This window comes from Anser anser, assembly GCF_964211835.1.
Source record: "Anser anser genome assembly, chromosome: Z".
NCBI classification, from domain to species: domain Eukaryota; kingdom Metazoa; phylum Chordata; class Aves; order Anseriformes; family Anatidae; genus Anser; species Anser anser.
Window position 1 is genome coordinate 74,018,139 of NC_139723.1, and position 19,161 is coordinate 74,037,299.

General features: G+C 40.0%; 1 protein-coding gene across 5 annotated transcripts in view; it reads right to left on the reverse strand.

The window, feature by feature from the left end:
- OSMR (oncostatin M receptor) overlaps positions 1–18,808 on the reverse strand; it is a 32,437-nt gene extending 13,629 nt beyond the window's left edge. For 3 of the 5 annotated variants that reach the window (XM_083818488.1, XM_083818487.1, XM_083818484.1), the window contains exons 1-6: positions 18,670–18,808; positions 9,720–9,817; positions 6,245–6,405; positions 3,566–3,725; positions 1,643–1,927; positions 879–1,008 (exon numbers count right to left, since the gene is read on the reverse strand). In XM_083818488.1, coding sequence (XP_083674614.1) covers positions 879–1,008; positions 1,643–1,927; positions 3,566–3,725; positions 6,245–6,405; positions 9,720–9,792 — 809 coding nt within the window. In that variant the 5' untranslated portion in view covers positions 9,793–9,817; positions 18,670–18,808. Of the gene's footprint in view, positions 1–878; positions 1,009–1,642; positions 1,928–3,565; positions 3,726–6,244; positions 6,406–9,719; positions 9,818–11,259; positions 12,170–18,268; positions 18,607–18,669 lie in introns of those variants that run through there. The other 2 variants (XM_083818485.1, XM_083818486.1) reach the window with 2 other exon arrangements.
- Between the last annotated feature and the right edge of the window lie 353 nt (positions 18,809–19,161).

The following is a 19,161-nucleotide window of genomic DNA, read 5'->3' on the forward strand; positions in this document are numbered from 1 at the left end:
AGAAGTGAATGATCCAGAGACCATGAAGGTACTATGCAATGATAATCTGCCTTCTTCTGAGATCTTTTGTTGAAAGCTTGTGGTGATGATATGAGCCTTCTGTACTGTTTTATGAGTTCCCTTTAATCTTTTTTCTCTGCAGCCCCTTCTGTAAAGCTTTGCCTTGCCTCCTCTCCTATGGGTTTAGATGCCTCTGTGGCAAGGAGACAATGCATAGGTCTGATATGCCACTGACTTCGACCCAGACTGTTAAGAAAGAGCTGTGAGAAAGTTACAGAGAGATTTAAAAAAAAAAAAGTTAAAAAGAAGAAAGAAGCTAAAATTATAGACAGAAGTAGGATTGTTGAGACAGCTCAGGAATTCAAGAAGGGAAACACCAGCATAGGAAGTTATAAAATCATAAAGAAAGAACTAGCGAGGCTAATCAGGCTAACTGGGGGCTAGCAGGGTACCATCAATTTCAGTAAGCGTTAATGTCAGCAGATTGTGAACACACTAATACTCAGCCTACCAGCTCTTTATCTGTTAGCTATTTATTCTGTGTCACCCCATAAATTACACTATACTTAAGTTGGGCATATACAGCTTGCAGGGTATCTTCATATAGCTTAAAGCTATCTGAACAAGTTAACCCAAAAGAGCTGTTACAGCAGGCTTTATCAAGCAGGAGCTGGTCTAACAGAGCAACAACTTTGTTATAGGTAGTCTAATTCTGCACTACTCAAGCTTTGTTAAATAAGCTGATAAGTGAGTTGGAAAGAGGCAAGCAGCTAATTGCAACATGGATAAAAATATTCCCACGAATCTTAAAGGGCAGAAAGAACCTGACCGTTTTGTACAACACAGGCTAGAGTTAATATAACAGTGAGGAGACTTACTCTTCAAACAAGGTGTGTTTTGATGAATGACGTCCATAAAGGTAGGTGTCTCTTCCTTGGCTCCAAGTACATGTCACTGTTGTCATGTTTCGAGTTTGGCAGGAAAAATTACTAGGTGTATCAGGTGGTCCTAGTCAGAGGGAATAACGATAAAAAGCCAACAGCATGGCAGTCAAGACAAAAACCTTCAATGTTCTTTATACATTAACAAACTAGAAATAATGGATGTGTACAAAGCCTAGTTTACTACAGATGTTGTAATTATATTTCAGTTATACTTATTCAATGACAACTCTGCAGCAAAAATCAGGACTACACCATAAATTAAATGCAACCCAAACACTTCTCTATATTTTTATTTTTTGTTATACTAATACTTTAATTAATTGAATCTGTATTGTTTTTTATCTGTAAAGCTTACTACCAGTCTTGGAAAGGGGGACTGTGCTGAAATTTTACCACATGCACCCGGACAATGAAGCTGAATTCAAAATGGGTAAGTATATTCAAAAATTTTTGACCTGTACTGGGATTGATTGACGTGATGAATCTAAAAATGTTTAAAACAAAGGCTTCTGTTCTGTAATGCCTTCTACATGCAAGTGTGCATACCTTAAGTCAGAGATTAAACACAGTTCAGCTAGCCCTAACAGGACAATGCCAAATTACAGCTAGCTATTTTTATTTCTCTCCTCATAACCCTTACAGCCGTTTTTGACTTAATAGCAATAGGAAAACAGAATTGTAATACAGCATTCACTTACTACCCACAAAGAAAAGTGCATGAGCATAGCAAGGTTCTTCACTGCAAGGCTCTTTACAGTAGACACTGACATGTCGAGACGCTCCTCGAACTGTCACATTTTTCACAGTGAGAAGTCCAACTTGTCTGTTTGTTTTATTGAAATAATGAACATCTGAATCCAGAAAGAATTCCTTTATGATTTGGCCTTTCCTTCCAATGCAACAAAGAGTGATGCCAAAGCCTTCCTCTATAACTTTTTCTTCTGGAAAGATTTTTGGTCCATAACTATCTGAAGCATCCAGGCCTGTAAATTAACACATAATAAACCATTTCAAAATTTGCTTACAGGAGCAGCCTTCAACCAGAACACATAACTGACCATTTACATGAGAATCTGCTGTTGTATTACCATTCATGTTCTTTTATTTCATGTTCTTTCCTATACAGAGATCAATTAGACATGTAGATTTCTGTTAACACCCATCCACATATAATGTAGTACAACAAACAACCTAAGGGAGGCCTAAATCCGTCTCACAGCCTTTCACATGGGGAAAACAAATTATTTATTCAAGAACTGTCTTTACAGATGAATACTGCTCCTACACCTATGAACAGGATGATGCTTACAGCCAAAATGCCTGCTTTCACAGATTTTGAGCAGAGGACTAGAAAAACAAAACAAAACAAAACAAAACAAAACAAAAAAGCAAACATGTTCTGAACCTCACACAGAACTCAGCTAAGCTAAACCAACATGGAACAAATCAAACTGATAAGGGGATACTCAGATTAGAATGAGATTTCTATGGCTATCAATGTTGGACTCCCTACTGGGTGCAAAATTTAGTAATATATAAGTGACTCACACACTGTTGAATAGGTTGCAGTTAAATCTGCTCTCAAGGATCTGATCTAAAATCTGAAGAAATTTAGAATCACCTTTCAGAAACCTCTAAACATGTCTCTAATGCAGGATCTGCTTCTGACAAGGAAATAGTCTTTTTGATTCCTATCCAAATTCAATTAAAAAAATTAAGTCTCCAAGACTGTGGTTAGTAAGAAAGAATGCGTCTTATCTCCCATTAAATGTGAAGGAGATGGGCAATTAGTTGGCCACAATCCAAGCATACAGACCTGTGTTGCTTCTACTAACAGTAACTTCTCCCAAAAATAAAAACCCTTGCTAATACAAACAAGAAGAGTGTTTCTTTACAAAATCACTTATCTTTTTTTCTAAAACAGTTACAAATTATGTTTAACCCAAATTCTCTGCATAGCAAACTGCTTTAATAAAACAGGTTATAATCTGAAAAGTGTTTTGTTTTGTTTTGTTTTTTCAGCATCATTTGATTATATTATTGGTGCACTTCCTGTTTACTCTCGTATAATTCACAACTCATTCCAAGTGACATAAGGAGCTGACTTGCTCCTCTCTCTACATCCTTAATACTAATCAAAGGTATGATTCCAAGACAAAGGAAAGGCTGATGAATCTGATGAAGTAGTCACAGATATGCACTTTCTCCTCTCCTCTCCACCAGGGTTGTGTCTGACCTGGTGAAAGGCTACGCTAGAGCCAAGGCCCCTGACTTACGCAAGAGCTTGCATCAAGAAAGCAGGACAGATTCTTCTTAAATCCAAGTTCCCATACCGCTCAATGTACTGTACTGTTGTAATGTGCGAGCAAGAGAAGCCCTAAAACTTTTGATCTACTAGCTTAGGAAGGTAGTCTGCAAATTAGAACAAGGGCTGAAACACTAATATTATTTCCAGCTAAATAGAGTTGGTTAGTGCTTAGATATAAAAAAGTTCAAATGCATTCTTGCTTCGATGTTGTCTCTCCTGAGTTGGACATGATTATTAAAGTCATCCACACATTAAAATCTAGCTTTGTACTGGAAAAAATAAAGCCAATGTTGCAAGGTCTTGTTCTGCTCACCCAGGACAGTCTCCCACGGACTCCACCGACTCCAGATTTTTGACGCCTCTGCTTTACTCCTGATTCTCACTGAGTGTGACATACACTCCAAAGGTAAGTCTGAATCCCATATCCAATGAAGAGGCTTTCCAGATTTATCAAGTGTCACATTATGAAAATCCTATAAAGAGAGGCCAGTAAGGCAAATTATTGAAAACACAGCAGTATGTAGATACGCTGGAAGTATGATCAAGAGTGAGAGAGAGAGAAAAGGTTTAAATGAAGAAAATGGTTTTGATAAATAAGTCTCTGAAATCCCACCTGATACTTGTGATCTCACTCTAAATGATAGATTACAAATCTGCACTAGCAGTGGTGGAGTGATGGAGACATTGGCAAGACTACTTGGTTCTAACAATGTAATCGTGTGGTGTGTCAGGCCCCATTTCTCAAGGAACAGATTCACTCTCAGGGACTTTCAGTGGGCTATATGTGCCCGCTGTTACATCACTCTGCACACATGCTGCTGCCTGCAGGTGCACTTTGTCCAATGCTCTGGATTACCTGTCTCTGGTTCTGAATTACAGCAAGCATCTGCACTGGTCAGTAAGGAATTATGCAGATATTATTTAACTGTAGTTCTGAGGCACAGTGTCTGAGGACCATCAGTACTAGGCAGAGTAGGAAAATACCTGCTGATTCCCCCCCAGTGTTTGCTGTAATAAACATATGCAAGAAACATGAAAGAACACATCCAAAAGTGTTAAGAGCTCCACAAAGGTAATAGAAGTAGGATGGCCTAATATGCAAAACAGAGTTCAAAAATCATCAGAGCAAAACACTCTGTAACTTGTCAAACATTTTTATATTAAATTATATAAATGCAGGCAAAGAGGAAAAAAAAAGTTCTGCTGTGCTCTAAGTGAAAATATCCTACAAACTTCTCTCAGCACATACCTACTAAGTCCTACCTGTGTATTAGTGGGCTGCACTAACACAGAGCACCGCAATTCAAACTAACCAGGGCACAAGGTAGTAACACAGACAGATTAAAAGATAACCTGAGTATGAATCTTTGCTGGCATAACAGCCCATAAGAGGCAGGAAAAAAATGTCTCAAAAATCGCATTAGTCACCTGTAATTACAAATGCATTTCAGAACAGAACATACATTTCAGTACTTCTTAGAGCAACTACACCAGATTCTGAGCATACAGATCTGTGCTGCTCCAGTGAACTGTACCAGAGCCCTGACTCACCCTGACAGCTAGACAACTGCTCCCCATCACTGCTTTCCATCAGCAACACCTGCACTTTCATAATAGCGCCACTTTGAGAAGAACTCTGCAATCACTACACAATTTAATTTTTCATTTGAAGAGTGTTGACAGTTGTACAGTCTAACTTTGAAAGTTAGACAGACTGTATGCACTTTGGTATGAGCAGACTCTCAGGATTTCTTTATTGGCACACTGTCTTCAGAAAAACACGGAAACAAATACATTCCTGTGTTGCAATGACATTCAAAATATTCTGTTTATTTTCCTTGTCATCTTTATTATGAGTAACATTACAAACTCTGTCCTTGGATTCAAAAAACTTTCCTCTAACAAGTTAACAAGAGTTTGCTGGAAGGATACTATAAGATAAGATAAGATAAAATAAAATATAAAATAAAATATAAAATAAAATATGGACAGCATAAAAAGCCCTTCTCAAGTCTATATAATTTCTCGAAAATAACAGTTTGGAAAGAGTTGGAGCAGTTTTCTGTTTTTACTAAGTTTTAACATGTTTTTACTAAGTTTTAACAAATTTAATTTCATTCCATAGTTCAATCAGCAGATGACTCCTTTTTAGGAGTAACATTTAGCTGTAACATCCCTAAGACATGCACTTAGTTCCCAAAAGATTCTGCCAGATCCAAGGAGAGGAAATTCTCTTGGGAGACAAAAATTCTCACACTGAAGTGACAGATTTCGGAAAAAAATCCAGAGCAGGCCTAAGCCATAACGATTTGGGTGATGGTATCTCCATCTCTTCAGAAAAGTCGGGTGTTTCGGGTGTTAAAGAAAGTTACCAGGACAGGGATTTCGCAAAGGAGACATAACTACCTTCTTCCCTAAACAGAAGGGTTCAATATAAGGTAATTGCTGACAGGGCCAAGTGCTGGGCCAAGTTCTTAAAAGGCCTCAGACACATTGAGACTATGCTGTTTGGTTTGTAAGGTGAGAGGAGTTGCAGCAACACATGACTCATTCTGAATTTGTCCCCAGTGACACTTAGTAATCATGCTACAAAAAAGCCTGCCTTCAGGAGCAAAGAAAGATTTTTTTCTGGGAGACTGCTTAGGGGACCTGCACCTCAGAAGGGAACTAGATCTCCTAAGTCTGCCCACCACAGCCTCTAAATAAAGATATACTAGGCATATCTACATTCTTTACCTCTTCTATTGAGACAATATTTTGTTTTCACAAAAACTGGACATAACATTAAACCAAGTCTGTCACCTAGTGAAATATGGAGGTACTTCTAGTACAGTTTTGGAGATACTACGTTGTAAGTCACAAACCTATGAGGCAGAGAGATCTGTATATGCACCTGAGCATATGCTTTTCCTTTAGATTCTTTTATAATGTAAATATATAATATATCTTTAAAACAAAAACAACAAAAAAAAACAACACAAAAAACACTTACTGTCCACACTGTAGCTTCATCTGCTCGATGGACTTGTATTTCAAAAGACATTGCTAGTTCAGCATCATGTGCTGACTTGTCAACATCCCATTCCACAAGCAGACGCTGAAGAGCCAAATCCTTGGAAATATTAAAGTATGTTACAGGAAATATAAGGGATCCTAGGAGCACAAAAAGGACACAAAAATATTAATGTTTATGTATGCTTTAGTCCTTCAGATGTTGGTAAGCTACAAAAGACTAAAAATTTCCACACTACCCTTTTTTGGGAGTCATTAGTAAAGGCAAAGGAATACAATGGAGAGCAATGGGCACAAACTGGAACACAGGAGGATCAAGGCCAATGCTCTTAATATCAAAATCAGTTATAATCTTTCATCTTAAGGCATCAGAAGGCTGAAACAAGGTTCCTGAATCTACTCAATAGCCCCCCACCATTATTTTGGGTGTGCTCTTTAGTTTCATTATGCCCTCAGTTTACTAGCTACTTTATCAGAATATCGATCCTTCTCTTTATAGTCCAATGAAGAGCAACAACACGGTACACTAACAGGGACTAAATCTCGTGAAATTCCAACACACAGCAAACCGCTAAATGTTAGGGAAGAAAATCCAGACTCATTTTCACTCTGTGATGTAATGAAGATTGAACTAGTTAATGCAAATGGACTTTGGGGGCCTGGGTTTAATTCCCAAGATAAACTACAGATTAGAAGTCAGACTAAAGTCCTTTTACTTGTCAGAAAAGGAAAGGCTCCTTGAGCTTATGCATGGTTGTTCTTTTTAGGTATCTGTTCTGTCACCACTACACAAAAATTAGAAAAATGAAAGCAAATGCAAAAACAAAACCATAAACAATTCTTGGAAGAGATGAAATATGAGTGAGAATTCAAGGTTTCATTTTTCAACCACTAAGTCTCAGAAACAGGACTGTTGTTGTCCTAAAAAGTTTTCAAGAAAGTACGCATCCATACAATCCAAAGTTTGACAAAGTTGTTATGGTTGCCTCAAACAAAAGTAAATCGTGGTTTTTCTATGACAGTTTTAAAACTCTTCCTACCACAGAACTCAAATTGGCATGATGCTGTGATGAGTGCAATTGCCGTGCAATTGAAACCTAACAGGTTTCTATAATCTGCCCATGTCTCCACAACAGCTCTTTCATGACAGTTCACCTGATCCAGAACAAGACTGCCTTTCCTTACCCTAGGGAAGAAACCAAGCCTCTGTCTTGTCCTAGTAAAATAGCTGAGCACTCCTCCTTTAGCAGATGTACACTTAGTGGAGGTACAGGAGAGAGTCCAGCCAACGGCCCCTAAAATGATTATGGGACTGGAACATCTGTCATACGAGGAAAGGCTGAGAGAGCTTGGACCCCTGGAGAAGAGGAGGCTCAGCGAGAGTCTTATCAGTGTATGCAAGTAACTGAAGGGAGAGTGCAGAGAAGATGGAGCCAGGCTCTTTTCAGCAGTGCCCAGTGACATGACAAGAGGCAGTGGGCACAAACTGGAACACAGGAGGCTCCTCCTCAACATAAAGAAACAATTCCTTACTATGAGGGAGACAGAGCATGGGAACAGGAAGCCCAGAGAAATTGAAAGTCCTTGGAGACATTCAAAAGCTACAAGGATGTGGTCCTGGGCAGTGTGCTTTAGGTAACCAGACTGAGCAGGAGGTTGGACAGCATGACCTCCAGAGGTCATATTAAAGAACATAATGACTTAAGATACCAGAGTTCATCTGTTAACGAATGTAAGATGCCTTGAAGTCAGGCAGAAGAAAGTTACTGTATACCAGATCAAAAATTAGCTATTGCAACTACTGGTTGCTTGTAAAAGACTCCACAAGTACTAAATATGATGCAGTTTCCTCACACCTTTATTTGCCCCTTCAGGGTGCACTATTAAAAGAAAGACTTGCTTATCTACTGAGTTTCTTCTCCTCTGGGCAACTCTAGCTGTAAGTGTCACTAATGTGCTTATTGCACTGATGATGCGCTTGCCTCTTTCTCTCCATCTGCATCTTTCTGTTCTAGCTAAAAATCTCATCCTGTTTCTCACCATGGAGACCTACCTGCCACGTTTAATTACTCTGCCCAAAACAAAGCTCTCATTTTTATTTATTTATTTTTTTTTTTTTCTCCATCTGTACAAGTGTCCCTCCACTATCTCCTTTTATTTGGATAACCTCACAGAACTTAAGATGGTCTACATCACCAGCCAGGGCTCACACACAGTACCAATAAAAAGCACAAACAATACAGCTATGGATTCTTCTAGAGCCCAAGATTTTGAACACCACTGAATTGTAATTTGGGAAATAAAAACTCCTGCAGTATAATATATATTTGTGCATATAGAAATGTTTGTAGCATTCGCAGTTGCAACCTTCTCCTCCTAGGAAATTTAAATAATCAAGGCATCTTATGACTTGTTCTAACTGAAAGCTAACTCAGACTACATGAATAGCTTTATGATTAACTGCAGAGACTAATTCTACTCCTGAAAAACAGCATGTGAAAACAAGTGACTTAGCTATTGTAACACAGTAACTGTTTGGACTTGCCTGCATTGCAATGGTTTGCCACCCTAGGGATATTGGTAACTAAGTAACTGGCACCTTGTTGGAATGCAGTGTGAACATGTGAATTTCAACAATGGAGAGAGGAAAAAATCTGAAATACATATGTCACCTCTTTGGTATGATACCGAGTACATTCATACAAAAAAAATAATTGTATATATATATCAAAAAACTCTCTCCATCCTTAAACAACTCAGTTAAGACAATATGATTTCTATTGTGAGGACTGGTTTGTTAAGTTCTGCCTCTTAATTGTGGTCATAGAAATCCAATAAAAATATTCATTATTTTTTTCCTTTAAATGGAAAATGACCAATACTACTGCCAGTAGCAAGCATGCAAGCAAGAGTTTTACCTTAAAATACACAACCTTCTGGAAAATTCCTTACATTTATCTTTGTTCCTTCAGAATAGGAATAAATGAGTATTTTTTTTCTCCATATTACATGCAGATGTGAAGTGTATGAAATAAAAATGTGGTCCTGAGATTTGAAGGCACGACTAGGAAAGAGCCTATGTAAGTCCTAATGTTTTTACAGATGAGAAAGACAGGAAAGCGAAAGTGAAGGGAAGGTGTAGAAAGCATATAAGTTGTCAGAGAAGAATTATTTAAAGATGACTAAGCACAGATCAAAAACATATGAGAGAGTGGGAAGAGGTATACAAATATAATCAGGCTTTGTGGCATTGCAATTAATTGATTCAATGGGAAATTTTGCATGGAGTTACAACAGGTAGTTTTTAAAGTTGCTTCATCTCTGTAACAAAATGAATAACTTGATTAGTCATGTAACATGTTGCTTAATCACAGGAGAGTTACAAATGAGCAAGTCCAAAGCTTCAGTTGTCCTTAAAAGTTCATAGATAGCTTCCCAATGAAAAAGGCATTTACCTTGCTGTGAGTATGCAGTGTGGCAAGTCCTTAGGGGGAGCAATACTGCCAGAATCATGAAGTGATTCATCATTCATCTGCCTTTTCCTGCACACGACCTAACAAAAAAGAAGATATTTCTATTTATGTGTTTCTTTTAGGAAAAATGTATGCTAGACAATTGCCCAGATACTATTACTGCATGTAAGAATAAGTAAATAAATAAATAAAAACCCAACCACACAACACTCCAGGCAGTTTATGAGACATACAGGAAGAATGAACAAAGAAAGATAAGGAATGAAAAAAAAAAAAAAAAAAGACTTATTTTTAGGACCTGGTTACAGTGTAGTGAAAAATACATCACGCTTAAAAAGTTCAATTCAATCTAAAGAAATAAAACACAACCACACACAAATGTGGTTTTCCTCCATGTGTTCCCAAAGAATGTTAAAACTAAAGTTTGTCCTGATGTATTTTTGGCTTTCCTCTTGCGTAAGTAATGAGAGATCCACTCTAAAAAGGAAAAAAGAAGTATCAGAGGTGCAAAAGGTCTTCCAGTTTCTGCTGTACCAAGAAGCTTGGATGATGATGAATCCTGCAAACTTTGGCAAGCATGGTCCCTCTCAGCCTTTGCCAGTACCCAGGACACTATATGGAGGGCTATATTTAGGCTGGAGTTGAAATACCTGCGTTGAAGTCTTAGCACCTTCCATTCCTAAAAGTACTGTCATCTCCAGCTCCATAGGGCTCTACCTAGCAGTCTGTCTCCAGCTTTCACACTGTGACAGGATGAAACTCTGACTTGCACAGTTCAGTGTTGTCCTGAGGGACTGGCCATGTCAGACCTCATAAAACATGAGTACTGCCTGCACATTCCCCCATGTGGAAGGGAGAGGCAAACATTCAGCAGCAGTATGGTTAAAAGCACTCAGAGGGTACAGAAGTACAAATAACAGGAACAGGACTATTGGATACAGTTATCTTTAACTTATGGCTTCCATACTACATTTCTGGAGCTGTGTAGAATATTGATAAAGAGAGTTAACTTTCGTAACAGAAGTAGAAACTGCTTAGCAGGAAAGATAACCAGAATGACCTTCTGTCCCCACAAAAGCCAAGGACAGAATATTTACTAATTTCAGAGGTGCCAGGAATTTACTCCAGAATATCTTCCTGGAAGAAAACCTCCAATTTATTACCTCAGAGCTGCAGAAAATGCCCCTGCCTTAGATTCACTGTGGTTTTGGAAAACCCTGAATTTCTCCAATGGCTAGAGGTAAAAGATTCCAACCTTTTTCTGCCAGTTTCTGAAGGTCAAAGGGAAAATGGGGATGAGTTGAGTGCCATGCAGCAGCCTCAAGTATCCTTGCTAGAGCGTGCCCCAACCTTCTCCTCATAAGTACAGATGCTTCACATGTAGGCCCCCAAACATAAATAGTGAGAGTTGCCTTCCTTAATGTATGCGCTTATGCAGCCTTTCTTGCCCATATCCTCAAGAGTATTTGGACAACACTAAAATCAACATGAATAAAGAATCTACGTAGTTTTGAGTACTTACACTTAATTCACATTGCAGCTAAGAGTGTTCCAAGAGCTATGGGCAATCAGCTTCTTCACGAATTCTCAAAGTTTAGACTCTTTTTTATTTTATTTTATTTTTGATCAGCTGATTAAATTCAATATCTAAAAGGAAAAACCATTTGATACATCTTGTTGAAATAACCACTGCAGAATGGTTCTTTGCTATGCAACAGAATGGCAAGTAAGTAGCACAGAAAGTTTTCCTGAAGTAGATTGTGCTAAAAATTCTGAAAACTCTTCAGTACATTGTTTTTATTTTGAATTATAGGAAATGAATACAAAGCCAAATCTTGCACACCCTTTCTCAGGAAAACAACAATAATAATAATAATAATAAATAAAAAAATTGCCTTTAAAGGCAATTGAGTTGACTGTACCCTAAGACCAATTTCATGCAAGTGTAGTCAGTTAGGTTCAGGGGCATAACTCCTCACCTAATTATATCAGTGTGAAGAAAACGTGGTCCCACAGGACATTTTGATTTTGTAAACATTTTTGGGTTTGGACACAAATCTGTTTGACCTATTTGTCATGTATCACCTAAAAACTACATCCAATGGGAAAGTATTGTGGAAGTCAAAACATAGTAGAGTACTTGTTAAACTACTTCCTATTTGGAAAAAAAAAAAATCCTTTCCTGCTGTACAGAGGCATTGTCAGCTACTGTACTGAAATACCCGTCTAATTTAACTACCTCTGTCTGGTCATTTACGCTACCAGTTCACTGATGACACATCCTATCTCATTTCTATTGCTGCACACTACAAATACGGTACTCTACTAAAGGAAAGTGTATTATAATAAATGACCATTGGAATATAAACATATTTGGAATTTTACAATGCTTTTCACTATTCAGTGTGCTAATAGTCTCATTTAACACTGTAAAGTAAACTGTGATAAAGTGCAACATTGTAGCTGTCAAACAAATTACCATGGGAAAGGCTTTGAAATTCTCTAACAAAAGCGAATATGACTTATATTGAAATTAAAAAAAAAAAATTATTTTAAAAAATAAAAAAGAAATACAGTCCTTTACAGTACTCATAAAAGAAATACATGAGTAGTATTTTGACCTAAATCATCTTGATGCAGAAACTTCTATTCACGCCCATTAATCATGTACAGTAATTGCTACCAACAAATGTCAAGCGCTTACTCTGCAATATCAATAATTAAATACTGTTATAAAGCAACCATTTAAAATGTGTCTAAGTTAAAAAGATTAAAAGAGAATCAAAATATTTGTAGAAAACACATCATCAATATCAATCAATGAAAAAAAAAATAACATGATGATATTATGATTAACTACTTCTTTGCCAAAAGTGAAAGCAATTGAACAACAAAGGAGATGGAGTAAGGTAGTCAGGGAATGTTTTCAGGTATCTAAATTCACCACCCTGAAACAGGCAAAGCACTGCCTCTGAGAACTATTGAGCTACTACCAAATGCCACCAGAAATGTGGCAATGTCACAACCATCGTTTTGCCAAATAGCTTGGTTGTCTATTTGCCAATCTGAAAAGTTATACAGCAACGTTCTTTGAGAAACGCCGCACTTGTATGCCACAGTTCTTCATCTGGGAATGAATCACTGTTGACTTTTTCTTTGAAGCCTAAGAGAAGTCATGTGTTGTCACCACACTCCAGCCTGGAATGCCTGTGACACTTGCTTCCATGAACCGCAGGTTAAGAACAAGAAGTTCTTATGCCAGAGATTTTGAATATGGGCAGCAGACACACAGTTTGAATACTTTTTCCTTTCTAGTTACTTCTGTCATCAAAATAATTTTGCAACAGCTTTTCTCTAGAATCAGAGTCATTCACCCAAGTTTTGAAGAACTCCGAGGATGGAGAAGACACAGCTCCCCTAAACAACTTGTTCCAGTGTATCTATGTGAATATTTTTTCCCTGTATATTCAAACTGAATTTTCCTTTCTACAATTTGCACTGTTTCCTCTTGTCTTTCTGCAAAAGGCTTAGTTTTGTCTTCTCCATGACTTCCCATTAGTTAGGTGAGGACAGTGGTTAGAGCTGCCCTTAGATTTTTTTTCTCAAGCCTAAGCAAACTCAGGTCCTGCAGCTACTCCTCCTACGCGCGCTCCAGCCTCCAAGCCCTCCTGGTCACTCTGCTGAACTCGGTCCAGTCTGTCGATTGTCATCGTATCAGGAGCCCCAAACTGGACACAGACGTGGCATCACAAGTGCCAAACAAAAGGAAATAACCACTCTACTTGACTGACCACGTTCTTGCTCAGTACGTGGTGAGCCACCCTTGCCACCGAAGCCCACTGCTGACTAATATGCAACAGGTCCTTTTTTGCTGTGTGACTGTTCTCAGCTCCCTGACTGCCCTGCTCCCTGCAACTCCACCCAGCAGGAGTTTGCATTTGTCTCTGCTAAATTTCCTAAGTTTTGTCAGCTCTGTTCATCCTGGTTGTTGTTTCCCTATAAATTGCATCCTTGCCTGACAGAGTATCAATTACTTATATCAGTTTGGTGTCATCTGCCAACTATTTAAAGACACTTTTCATTCCACTGTCCAGAGCGTTGATAAAGATGTTAAGCAGCACTGGCTCAAATAGGGCATCACTCCAAATGTCTACCAGACATAAACTTTGAAGAACTGATCCTTAAGACTAACAGTCCAGACAGTTTTTGCTCCCAAATAGTAGTCTACTAATTTATTGCCTTAATTTGGACACATGTATACTGTGAAAAAATCATTAACATCCACTGTTCTGCCCTTGTCCACAGAGCCAGCCATTTCAACACTGGAAATAAATTGTGTCATTCACATTTGACTTCCCCTTGGTAGATCCATGGCATCTGTTCCCAAACACTGTCTTTTCCCTTACAAGCCTGGAAACGGCTTTCAGAAAGACTTGCTTCCCAATAGTCCCAGAGACTGAAGTGAGGCTGACCAGACTACAGTTTCTTAGGTTTGCTTTCTTGCCATTTTGTGAAGATGGGTGTAACATTTGCTTTTTCCAGTCATCAGGGACTTTCCCCAATCTCCAGAACTCTTAACAGAAAAGACAGTGAACAGACTCTTAGGAGAACCACGGAATCGTTTGATGATTCTGTTACAATTCTGCTCTCTGACGTCTTACTCAGTGCCTAGACAGTTACTACTCTGTGTTTATATAAATTAACTAGCATCTTCAGATGGACACTGGGTCTCACTCGTGAGGAATTCTGAACAGTTTCACAAAAGTTCCACGGTACTTTAAAGCATGACTCAATATAAAGATGACACAATCAGGCCCTTAGATTTTGTATTTACACTTGAAGTGAAACATCGGTCTCAGACAATGTAAAGAAGGTTTAAAGTACGTATAAACAAAACTACACTAACAGCCACTTCTGCAATGTGAATGTAACATAATATACACAAAAATGAAGATAAGCCTGTTATTGTTTCTTTTAGAAAAATAATACCACATTAGTTTGTTTCAATTTTCCATACAAAAAATATTTTTCTTTGAATTATTTTCTATTTACTGACTTACATACTTACTATACTTGCAGAAAACTATACTTGTACTCAGACAATACATTTGACTACAATCCAAACCAATGTTCTAAAGTGGTTCTCAGAAAGAAACCAAAAAAAAAAAAAAAGGAACATCCTTATGCATTAAATGTATGGGGATCATGTGTAAGGAACATCCTTATACATGAAATGCTAACCTGTTTTCAACTGTAATTTTCTTATGAGAACTTCTTCTACTGGTCTTCATTCTACAGTTGCCCTGATGATTTCCTGCCCCCTCACCTGTTCCATTCAGTTCTCTCTCTCCTTGCTTATGCTCTGCTTTCCTCATCCACCTCTCTCCTTCCTCAGGGAAATACGCAAATGGAAGAAAAGAAGATTAAATTACTGCTATTGGTGACCTAAGAGATTTTACTCTATGCAGTGAAGGTTGTGGGAAGAGAATCATGTGAATGCTCTCAGCTAGGAGCCACCAGGCCTCGCAGATGGCTGGATACCAAAAGAAAGCATAGAAAAATAGATTCATTTAAATTACAAATGACATTTAGCATGACAGCACCTAATGAAACTTACTGACACAAGCCAAAAAGCAAGATGGCATCCAGCCCACTCCCCACAAACCATGCAAAATATTGCTGCTCGTGTTTTTTCTTGGCTTTGCTTTAACATGGGAAGGAGAGACAGTGGTCCACAGAATGCCTGGTGTTTTCAAGGGACACAAAGCAAAAGCAGTTGACAGTGACTTTCTCTGTACTGCAATGCACTTTCTCTACACTGCAGTGCACTTTCTCTACACTGCAGTACACATCTTCAAGTGTTATCTGTTGGCTTAAAACTACACAAGCTTTAAGCAAACTTTTCTGTTTCACCCCTCTGACTTTCTTAGGCAGTATTGTATCAGTGACAGTTTACCTAAGTACTCCGCCAGCTTCCCCAGCCCACTCTAATTCTTCACCAGCATTAACAACAGTATCTCCAGTTCTCATTTCTGTGAGGAAATCAAATTACTGGAACACCGTGTGAAATGATCTATAAAATCAGTGATAATACTAAGCCTTAGGCTGAGGATGATTGGACATAAAAATGGTCTGTCAGAGCTACAAAAGTTAGTTGCACAAGAAAATTTTCATTTTTACCCTCCCTTTCTTTTCCCCCTTCTAAAAGTTCTGTGCAGGAAATAAAGCAGACAGGTGTCTTGTTGGACTGTAGACTGCACCACTGATAGGTTTTTTCCACTCATGAATACATATTCTACTTGTAATTCTTCTATGGGAAAAATTCCCTTTCCATGTAACCTGAGGTGTAATAAGACAGACATAAATGGACTCAGGACTGCCCAGTTTAACTTGGAATTAATCAGTCCTGATAGATATATCAGTAGCGCAGAACCACTTTGGAGACCTGGCAGCAACTGCAACAATAATACGCAGCAACAGGAATTGTTCAGAGACCTGACAACTACAAGCAATCACTCAAGAAGTGGAGACAGCACGGGAACAAATTACCATGGGAAGAGATAAAATCTCTTCCTGCAGGTAATTTGTGAATAGTCTAAATAAATATCTTCAATTAAATTGTTTCTTCTTCAGAGAAAAAAGTTTGTTTAGATGATTGCTGTAAGTCCCCTTCTGGCCAATGCTTTTATGATTCCATGGAAAAGAGGAAAAAGAAATTCCAATTATTCATCTCATAAATATGCTTAAGATAAACATTTTGACAAAGTTCTCTTCCAAGGCACTAAAGCACCGAAATTCAACTGAAACCTCTTTCAGGATCAGGGTCATGGTATTCATGAGCCAGTGGCTGTGAGCTGGAGCTGTACGATGCACATACTGCTGCAGTGCCTGGAATACACGTGTGTCTAAGAAAAGGAGGTCCCTGCTATGAATTTCTATCATTAATTCACCATAGATTTGATCTGCCTTGTCTTTGTCACATCACATATTCCAAATCATGCTTCATACGATTTTCATTTCTCAGCCACCCTTTGCTTGTTTAAGACAGCTGCCACCTGCAACCCAAATCCTGAAATGAGCCAAAGCTTGTACACAGGCTGGGAAAAGAAATACTTTCAGTTCCTATGATCCAGAAAAGTTAAAAGGAGAATATTAGACAGGGACACTAAGCCGTAAGCACTATCAATCAGAAAAATTTTCCCAAACCAGATGTGGAAGAGGACTGTCAGTGACACAAATGCAGTAATAAACATTTGGATTCATACGACATTTTTCATCATATATTCCTATTCCCTCTTCTTGGCAGACAAACAGACTGAGGACAGGAATCACAATTCTTATCAGGCAACACTAGGTCACTATCGTAGCTGATGTGTTTAGCATCAAAACATATCTTTATAAACTCCTTCCACAGCCACCAAAGAGAAAGAGGCAGCCATAGAGAGGAGGACTAACTCATCCCCTGCAGGCATTTTTTTCTCTTAAACAGACAGATAGATAGAAAAGTGCCAAAAAGATCTAGAATGCCCTAAGCAAACAATTTGTACAAAGACCCTGGACTGAAGTGTATTGCTGCTCTCCTGACTCTGCAATCCCCAATATTGCATCCTCCCTTGCAAATGAACAGTGCGGAGCTGACGTCTGACTGAGGCGGCTTTACTTGCCCTCGAAGTGGGGAGCAATGTCGAATCGTCTGAAACTTTGTGAGTTTTGGTAAAGTAGCATCTGCCAAAGCATCCTGCAACTACACTGCTCATTCTTTAAAATAAATGTCACACAGTTTATACAAAATGTGATTTGCAACAATTCTGAAAAAAAAAAAAAGTGCATATTTGAGATCCACAGCAGATGAACAGTGCTTTTAGTCCTTGCATTCAACTCTTCTTTCTCCAAGTAATTTTAAAGATAGCTTCAACAACACTTAGCTTATTTACAGAAAATACAACTGTGTATAAGACACTGAAAGCTCCTAAAAAGTCTTTGAGATCTAATGAGTGAACAACAAGATTTTAAAAGCTGTATATGGAAGAAAGGATTTTATATAATTAAGGTCTGATACACATACAATCACTTCATTACTTAGGGATAACTTTATCTCCTGTATTTTGATACAGAGAAAGCTCTTTGATGTTGTTCTTCCGAACAGCTTTGCCAAAACAGGAAAACATTACTTATGATTTGTCCCACGAGGGTTGAAATCCAAACAAAAATGTAATTAAACTGGGGGGGGGGGGGGAGCGGGGGGAAGGAGGCCTTTTTTCAGTACCTGTGATCCAGAAAAGTTTAAAGGAGAGTGTTAGACAGGGACACGAAGCTGTAAGCACTCGCTGCCACTTGGGCTGCCACGGCCCGCACCTCGCCATGCGCTGCAGGCATGGTCTGCTCGCAGTGCGAGGAGCTGCGGGAGCAGCAGCCAGCCCTGGCACACAAAGTCTACATAAAAAGAGGGATGGAAAGGTTGCGCCCCAAAACAGCCCGGCCCCACCGAACACGGTGGAGCTGACAGGAATCCACGGTGTTTTCTCACGTACCGCGCTGTCCTCTGGATTACGGGTGCTTCAAAGCAAAGCAGCGCTTCTCCGTGCCACCCTGGCTCCGGAGGCCGGGGTTTGTCAGGCTCGGGGCGCACCTGGCCTTTCGGTTCCGGCGCTGCCTCGGAGCAGCGACCTCCGAAGGGAGCGGGCGAGCAGCGGCGGCATCCCCGCTCCTCCTGGCTCCGGTGGCGGGGGAGCGGCAAGCGCCGAAGCCCGTTTTGGGGGACGAGGGGGCGGCTGGAATAGCGGGGAGCCACCGAACCCCAAAATGATGAAATTGCTCCCGAAAAGCCGGCGGGGAAGGAGTGAACCCCCTCAGCGAGAGAGGGAAGAGGGGGCGGCTGCTAGGACAACACCGCGGCGGTGGGAGGGAGGGGGGGGAGCCCGCCACAACTCACCTGCAGCTCCCTCAGGAACCCGGGGGAAAACACGTCTACCCCCGGCAGGACGTGCCGGGAAGGGCGACGGCGAGGCCAGGCAGGGCGGCCCCTCCTTCCGCGGGCAGGCTGGGTGAGGAGCGCCTCAGGAATTTCCTCCCGGCTCCGGGAAGCACGGCTAGGCTCCCCTGGCCGCCCTCCCGGAGGCGGTCGGGTCCCGCCTCCCTCAGTTCCTCAGGGCCCGTCGCCATTTTCCCGCTCCTCGAGGGGATGGCGCCGAGGCGCCATGCGGGGCTGTGTCCCCGCGGCTCGTGTGCCTCCCTGGGCTGGCCAGGGCTGGGGGGCTCGGCAGCAGCCTGCCTGGTTCCTCCGGCTGTCCGCCCAAAATCCCGCTGGGGAACCAGGGGTTGATGAAGGGTATGGTTCGCCAGGCCGAACTCTACTCTCTCAACGCCATGGGAGGAAGACAAGTCTTTCTCCTCATCCATTTCCCGGTGCTTCAGGACCACGCCT